The sequence below is a fragment of the Crassostrea angulata genome, chromosome 5 (genome assembly GCF_025612915.1).
Source record: "Crassostrea angulata isolate pt1a10 chromosome 5, ASM2561291v2, whole genome shotgun sequence".
NCBI lineage: Eukaryota > Metazoa > Mollusca > Bivalvia > Ostreida > Ostreidae > Magallana > Magallana angulata.
The window spans coordinates 59,026,871-59,036,030 of NC_069115.1; the positions used below are offsets into that span (position 1 = coordinate 59,026,871).

Below are 9,160 nucleotides of genomic sequence, written 5' to 3' on the forward strand. Positions count from 1 at the left end.
CCATGGTATCGAAATAAAATCCGCCTTTAAAATCGCCCTTTATCGTCGTTTTAATAAAAAATGTGTATCATGTGTACATTAAAAAATACAAAGATACACATTTTTTAAAACGACGATAAAGGGCGATTTTAAAGGCGGATTTTATTTCGAGCCCCAACCGAGCCCCTGTGATCAGATCAGTCTAAAATTTGAAGGTATGATTTGTGTAGCTAGTAACTATCATCCAGTAAAGAAAACATCCATATATTTTACCTTTTAAATTTGGTAATATTTTCCTATATTTTTTTATAGTGCTCTTTTTCTAAAAGAGACCAATACAGTCTAAAAATGGCCACGACCATCGAGGTCTCTTTAAACAAATATATCGCCTGTGATATCAGAATGTCGGATATAATATACATTCAACGGAACCCTGATTTCAAAGGATAACAAAATGGCGGTACCCACAGCATGAATTTTAATTTTTTTTTAAATTCTATGTATGAAGCTTTTTGCGATATGTTTCTGACAGCACCAATTCGACAGCTCCAAAAGCTAGTACATTCCAAGACATGTTACAATAATTATGTTCCAACGCCCACATACCGTTGAATGTGTGTAGAGAAAAAAAATGATTCTTAAAACATTTCATTTAGACTAATAGACTAAATTACTAGTAATTGGTTAATGTGCAAGTACTATTCAATGCATAATCATTGCAAAATCAAATCAAATCTGGTTGTGGGCGGTGATTAATATTCATGTAAGATTTTCTTTTCTCTTTTCTCCAGTCATTTTCTGAATTAGAATGCTATTATTAGTATTTTTTTATCAATTTTAAGCCAAAGACCACATGTAATGCTAGGAAATCAATCTACATCGAGAGATAAAGTGATTATCAGACCATGAGGTATAACTATTATGTATATCCTTATCAATTTAACGTTACCGGACAAGGACAACAGTTAGATCCATAAAAGGCAAAAACTGAACACAGTGTGTCGTCTTTAAGGAAGTCCAAGTCAATCTTTAATTAAAGGTAACAAATTTTCGAAATTTTAAAAACTGTTACATGTTTTTTTTTCATAAGAAGCAAGCATGGGTTTACCAAGAAGCAGCAAGGAATGAATTTTCAACCGAATTTTAGCCGTGAAAATGCGTGTCTCATCAAGTCTATCATTGTGTTTATCAGTCAAGGTGGATTTGTGAGTCATGTTGTAATGCTCGAGGACTTATATGTACTAACATCCGGGCCTTGTGCCGCTGATTGGAGAGACCCGCCATTGCAGTAATACGTATTGTGAGTGCATTAAATTTTCTTGCTGTAAAGACGGATAACTCTGTTAAATGAAACAGTACACAGGCGAAGGTATAGTTGGGTCTATGTATGCAGTTGTTAAAACGATTCCTCCAGGGACGCAGATCCAATAACATTTGTATAAATATAAAAATCTACCAAAATGTACAGGTGTAGTGCTATTGTTTCCAGGTTACTTTTAAAATACTAGTTCAGTTACCTTTTTTACCTGTTTTTTATGGTAATGACCTCAAAATGTGTAACAAAAAATGATCCTTCAAAATTGTATATGATTTCTTGTATTACCATATTATTTTATATAATAAAAAATCAGGAGATAGGAAAACAATGGATAATCGGTAATATTGATAATCATATATATATAATTCATACATAAAAGTTTGAATTAGATTTATTCCGAATTTCTTATCAGTTTTCTAAATACTGTCCATATTTCATTGCTTACCTCGATTGAGTAACTGAATAATATTATTTAAAAAAGAAAGTCAGAAACCTACCTTATGGGAACTCTCACCATTGATTGCCTTAAATCGCGTGCATTATGCGTAACCTGTTGATTTGAAATTATGTACGGTCAATTATCAAGTTTATTAGATAATTATCTACAGGTGTTGTAATGAATTTTCTAAAAAATTTCATTTTTCGTCTTATAAGGCTGCAGTTAGTTATTCGAAATCTAAGATGAGATTATACAAACGATTATTTAATTAATGTTTTAAATCGGTATATACATAAGGAATACGATTACGCACTGGTGATTGTAAACAGTTTACATAAATGATTTATCGAAAGACTTTTTCTTTAGTTACATGAATGCATGCTTCGCTCAACCATTTTTTTTTTCAATTTGACAACAAAACAACACCTTTAAAAGAAAATATACCTGTGTTTAACCTTAACCCAACTTACTTTCCTAAAAGTAATTCTGTTGTAAAACAAACGGAGAAGTGGTATTTGATTAATTTTCACCTACAAAATATATTTTTCACAATGACCACAGTGCTGACGATTTGATTGGTTGCTCTGAATTTGAAGGATAACGACGACACCTAGTAACCATGACGTCACGCCGACTTGTTGTGCTTCTGTTCCTCATTGTGAGTTTCCGTTCACTCAGTTTACCAATTTAATCCATAATATGTTCTCATTATATAGCGATATTGGTCTTTAAGGTTGTATAGGACGTCTATCGATATCAACGTTCATAGTAATCAAATTAATCACACCGATTTAGAATTTTCAAATACAATATTTGACACAAAAAAGTGTTTTCAATTTTTTTCTTTCGAAACAATGGATTCAAACGCATAACCTAAAGATTCATATTTTACCCTCTAACAAATTACGCTAAGCTGTTAGATGACAACATTGGAAAAGAAAACACTTAGCAATTATGTACAATGTAAGATATGTTCTTTAACAGATTACAACGGACTCGCGATGCTTTGCGGACAGTAGGTATTAATTCCTTACTTTATTCACAAAATTCACAAAACTGAATTCGTTATTATAATTATATCTTCTTCATACAATTACACAAACAAAATGACATTCATTTTAATTTTAACTCAATAAAAATATATACTTCAATTTCTTTCCTCTGAAACGAAATCAAACGGGCGATAACTCAACGGTCATCGTTGCTTCTTTGATTTACAGTCAAGAAACGATTAATGTTGGAATCAAGTTCATCTGTCTTCACCACAACGGGTGTACCCACGGACAAGCTGTGTGATGAGTGCACTCTCTGCAAATGTCGCCCTCACGACCTTCTAGGTAGGTCTTGTGTATAAAAGATGGGCAAATGACAATTTTCTTTCGAGCCTCTGAACAAGTATATGTTCACAGAGCACATTATTATGTCAAGATGCTCACAGAACAGCTCAATGAACTGACATTATAATGTCAACAGGTTCTTAGAATAGCTCAATAAGCTTACATTATAATGTCAACAGGTTCTTGGAACAGCTCAATGAGCCGACATTATAATGTTCACAGGTTCAGAGAACAGTTCCATGAGCTTACATTATAATGTCAACAGGTTCACAGAACAGCTCAAAGAGCTGACATTATATATTATGTCAACAGGCTAACAGAACAGTTCAATAAGCATACATTATAATATTATACTTTCATATTAAATACTGAAATCTGATTTTTTTTAGACGCAGTTGATAATCCGTTCTATTTTCCTCAGCATTAGTAACACACTTGGCAACTTGAACACAATGAATTGTAACATACCCGTAAATTATGCGCGTATGGTTAGCCGTAGAATTCTCCTCATTTCTATATAAAAGCAGTAAAATTTTCTTTAAAATTAAGACATTCAGTATAATAAAATGAATAAAGCCTGTTTGGGATGGTAACTTTTGAAATTGACACCCCTCAAAAACCATTGTCAACATCCGCTTCGCGTCGGTTAACAATGGTTGTCTCGGGGTCTCAATTTCAACAGTAACCCTCCCAAACAGGCATTATTCATATAATGTTAACAGGCTCACAGAACAACTCCATGAGCAGACATTATAATGTCAACAGGCTCACAGAACAGCTTACTGAGCTGACATTATAATGTCAACAGGCTCACAGAACAGCTTACTGAGCTGACATTGTGATGTCAACAGGCTCACAGAACAGCTCTATGAGCTGACATTGTGATGTCAACAGGTTCTTAGAACAACTAAATGAACTTACATTATAATGTCAACAGGCTCTCAGAACAGCTCCATGAGCTGACATTATATTGTCCATTACATCAGTTTCCTGTTGGGTGAATAAATAATGAATTGGAGGCATTCCTTAATATTTGTTGACATGATTTTGATGTGTACAGTATAGCTGTATCAGCTGTATGGTATATGGCTGCTTTATCAGATCAGGTCTAGATCTATTGATGATCAAATATATTGTATCATATAACGGAGATTCTTGTGAAATGTTTAGGTTAATACGATTTTTGTCATATTTATCTTGATTAAGTTGAAGACAAAGCCTAAAGATGAGTTAAGGTGGAATGGGACACTTCCATGTTGTGAGTGACGTACTATTTTAAAAATAAACAATAGAATCAAATATAATCTTTTACAAACTGGTGCCCTAACTGCCTAGCGCAGGTCTAGAGGTTTCTCTACGAATCTGTAAGTCTTGAGTTCATATTTACCTTTCAAAAAAAAATTTAAAAGTAATTTTTGGTTAAATATTGTGGAATTTGAAAATTCTAAACCGGCGAAAGTATTTTAATTATTATGTACTTTTATCCACACTAATATTGACAGATGTCCCATACCACTTTAACAGTTTTAGTTTGTTATTATTTATTTACTAGTATATTTTTCAGTATACATATATATAATTATCAATTTCAACAGATTTTGCCTGTTCCAGTATTATCGCCACCGACAATTATCATTTCTGTGAAAACTTCATCTGCATGCACCCCATTACATGTTCTCAAGGTAAGCTTCATCTGCATGCACCCCATTACATGTTCTCAATATAAGCTTTATCTGCATGCATCCCATTACATGTTCTCAATGCAAGCTTTATCTGCATGCACCCCATTACATGTTCTCAATGTAAGCTTCATCTGCATGCACCCCATTACATGTTCTCCAGGTAAGCTTTATCTGCATGCACCCCATTACATGTTCTTCAGGTAAGCGAGACTGGTTCAAGATATTGAAATGCAAATTTTCCTTTAAGACGATGATTTTACCAATATTCATATCAGTTGTTTTTTAATTTCTTTTTTTTTCGACATCAAATTTATTTTATTGACGACTACAACTATGAAAAATTAGTTCATATAATTCATTTCATGAAAAGGGCGCCATCGCAATTAAGCGTTATACAGGCACGTAGCATCGTTTTTGAAAGTGGGGGGGGGGGGGGCAGACCCATCCAAATAATCTTGACAAGCACAAAAAAAAGGGAAATTTAAAGTTTCCAATAATCTTCAAAATCCTAATCCGTGGGGGGGGGGGGGGGGGGGGGGGGGGGTAGACTCAACTATACTTCCAAGTAGGGTTATTATTTCATATCAATTTTTTACTAGCTTCCAAAAAAGTGGGGGGGGGGGGGGCCAACTCCATTATAATTCATTTTTTTATATGTAAATTTCAAAAAATTTGTTGCTGCAAGAAAAAGTGGGGGGGGGGGGGGGGGGGCAGGCCCCCCCTGATGCTACGTGCCTGTTATAAATTTGTCGATAAACCTTTATCATAGGAACAAACTGGAAATGAACATTTTATAACTCTCAGGTAAATGTCATAAAAACCGACCCTAAATATTTGTAAAACCTGCAGATACTAGTCCGACGACCAAGACGACGACAACAACGACTACTCCCCGACTTCCGGTCACGTGTAATAAGACCTCCCTCATTGAGGCCGTGGCCGTCAATCGGCCGGTCACCCATCCCTTGGTGAGTCCTTGTTCGGACCCCTACTACAGCCCGCCGGAAGCTCTCACCATTAAATACTGTGCACTTCCGCTTGCTAGCGGCTGGACTAAAGGTCAAAAGGTGAGGTATCGAGAAATGACATCCACTGTGTTTTTGTCGTCCATTTAAAAAAACCATTTACGTCTGAAAATACTGATCAATACGTGTAAATTCAATTAGTATTTATTTTAACGTTTCCTAAAATACCTTGAGTACTAGTTCTTATGCAATGAAGCATTTATATTGAAAGAATGAATTGCATGTATTACTACATTGTTTAGATTTTTAGGAGTATCGTCCAGCATTTTAAAATTTTTGACACAGCTAGCGAGAAAACGAAGTTTTATTTTAACACTGACGTATACTGATAATAGGATTCTCCAAATGAAGAATCCAACCGTTGAGATTTATTCTTTAACCATCAGTTCTGTTTATAACATCAATTATTTACACATTATCCTGCACATATACCACCAGTAATTATTCATTAAATTATGGGAATATATCGTATTGTGTTATTTGAACTTTAACAGAGCATCATTTGTCATGATGTACCATTAACACTGTACTATTTTAATCATTATATAAAATAACACAGTTGCATTATACTTTTAGTACTGTGAAACAATGTAATACCGTTATATTTTACTTTCAGTACTATGTTACAATGTAATATCGTTACATTTTACTTTAAATACTGTGTTACAATGTTAAACTGTTACATTTTTTATAGTACTGTGTTACAATGAAATGCCGTTACATTTTACTTTTTGTACTGTGTAACAATGTAATACCGTTACATTTTAATGTAAGTACTATGTTGCAATGTAACACCGTTACATTTTACTTTTAGTACCCTGTAACAATGTAATACCGTTACATTTTACTTTTGATACTGTGTTACAATGTTATACCGTTACATTTTACTTTTAGTACCCTGTAACAATGCAATACCGTTACATTTTACTTTTGATACTGTGTTACAATGTTATACCGTTACATTTTACTTTTAGTACCCTGTAACAATGCAATACCGTTACATTTTACTTTAAGTACTGTGTTGTAATTTAATATCGTTACATTTTACTTTAAGTGCTGTTATAATGTTATACCGTTGCATATTACTTTTAGTACTGTGTTGTAATGTAATACCGTTACATTTGACTGTTGCAGCATAGTACTATTACAAAGTTCCGTTCCAGTGCACCATTAAGAAGCTTAAGGTCTTAAATGATATAGCATTAATTACAACCATAACATCATACTATTTACTATTTATACATATATCATTAGTATTTTATTAATTGAGTTCATTTCTATGAATGTCTTTTCTAAACTATTTAAAGTGGTATGGGACACCTCCATGTTGTGACGTTATATTTATCAGAATTAAACAATGAAATAAAGGGTAATTTTATTCATAGTTTCTTTCTTAATCATGTTACATAACAGCGTGTTGCAGTGGGTTAGAGGAATCACTACCAATCTGTTAGTCATGAGTTCGAATCCCGCTCGGGATTTCAAAATTTTTATTTTTCCAACAACTTTTAAAACGTATTTTTAGTTAAATATTGTAAAATTTGAAAATTCTTAATCGGTGAAAGTATTATAATGTACTAAAATCGAAATTAATATCGATAGGTGTCCCATACCACCTTAAGTCATCATTCCCACATTGTGTGTGGGATGTGGTATAAAAGCGTGCATTACAGTTTAGATATATTTCACACGTGTATCGTAAACAAGTTCAGTTGATGTGTTATCGAACTTGTATCCTGTAGGATCAATCGTGTGTCTGGTATTGCGATGAAAGTTGCTAGTAGTATCTGTGTTGCTATGTTGCAGTGCAATATACATCAGTAATATCCATGTTGCAGTGCAATATACATCAGTAATATCCATGTTGCAGTGCAATACACATCAGTAGTATCCATGTTGCAGTGCAATACACATCAGTAGTATCCATGTTGCAGTGCAATACACATCAGTAGTATCCATGTTGCAGTGCAATATACATCAGTAGTATCCATGTTGCAGTGCAATATACATCAGTAGTATCCATGTTGCAGTGCAATATACATCAGTAGTATCCATGTTGCAGTGCAATATACATCTGAGGCGAGTTCAACAGAGCGAGCGCTTGCGATCGCTCGCCAAAATTTGTGTTGCGGGTATAGGGAATTTTGGCGAGCGCTCGCGAGCGCTCGCTCTGTTGAACAGGCCTCAGTAGTATCCATGTTGCAGTGTAATATAAATTATTGTTATACTTTCATGTTAAATACTGAAATCTGATTGGTTTCGACGCAGTTCATAATCCGTTCTATTACCCTCGGCGTTAGCAACGCACTTAGCAACGGGTAACATTAAAAATTGTTACATGCGCGAAAATTATGCGCGTACGGTTCGCCGTAGAATTCACGTTATTCTATGTAAAATCAGTTAAGTTTTCTTTAAAATTAAGACATTCAGTATAACAAAATAAATAGTGCCTGTTTGGTAGGATAACAGTTGAAATTGACATCAACTTCGCGTCGGTTGACAATGGTTTTCTCGGGGTGTCAATTTCAACTGTTACCCTCCCAAACAGGCATTATTTATATAGTAGTGTCCTTGTTGCCATGATCAGAGACATAAATAATTTAATTAAATTATTTATGTCTCTGTCATGATGCAGTGTAATATAAATAAGTAGTATCCATGTTGCCATTTTGCAGAGTAATATGAAGAATTTTCATTTACAAGTATCTATCTAGACAAGGAGTTTCCTTTAACTTGCATTGCAGGTAGTTTGGGTTTATTTCAGGTCGTGCGGACATGACATCATTACATTAAATCACACGTTTTATTCAGGTCGTGGATTTTTGTCACAGCAATGGAACACTGCCCTACACTCCCATCTCAACATTCTCACATGGACATCACGGGGAAATATCAGGGGTTTTCCTACATTGCACAGACAAAGGGGGATTTATAGTAAGATAATTCTAATTTCCTCAATCTTTTTCGGGCTTGTTGGTCAGTCAAATTGAATCTTCAACGCTTTCCTCCACAGATGATTGCTCAGTCATGTACAGCGACCCCTAGCGTCATGGACGTCAATACAGCCCACGACTCGCTCTACCACCTACAGGATTTCCATTTCATACTCATATGATACAACATGTAATTTAGGGCTTATTTGTTATTGGGAAATAAAATACAAGAAGTAGTTTATATAGAGCATGTTGCTCAGTGGTTAAATGATTTGTACCAGCAAAATATGGGCTGCTGGTTCAAATCCTACTGTGGATGCTATATGATGTGTTGTGGGTATTTTCACAAGCTTAGGCACTTTATATTTTACAATTTCCCAGTCCATCCAACTCCATCGGGACCGACTTCAGGCACGTAGCATCGTTTTTGAAAGTGGGGGGGGGGGG

The 9,160-nt window shown here is 34.7% G+C and overlaps 1 protein-coding gene across 7 annotated transcripts; it reads left to right on the plus strand.

Moving 5' to 3' along the window:
• The first annotated feature begins 911 nt into the window (after positions 1–911).
• On the plus strand, positions 912–9,160 carry LOC128186153 (uncharacterized). Of its 7 annotated transcripts, none has more exons than XM_052855891.1 (8): positions 912–1,018; positions 2,298–2,394; positions 2,721–2,751; positions 2,957–3,073; positions 4,669–4,755; positions 5,605–5,822; positions 8,592–8,714; positions 8,794–9,160. In XM_052855891.1, the coding sequence occupies exons 2-8, from the start codon at positions 2,356–2,358 to the stop codon at positions 8,893–8,895; spliced, it is 717 nt and encodes a 238-aa protein (XP_052711851.1). In that variant the 5' UTR covers positions 912–1,018; positions 2,298–2,355; the 3' UTR covers positions 8,896–9,160. The 7 variants fall into 7 exon arrangements, with proteins under 7 accessions (XP_052711851.1, XP_052711854.1, XP_052711849.1 ...); XM_052855894.1 differs by having other exon boundaries at positions 954–1,018; positions 2,333–2,394; XM_052855889.1 differs by lacking the exon at positions 912–1,018 and adding an exon at positions 1,135–1,279.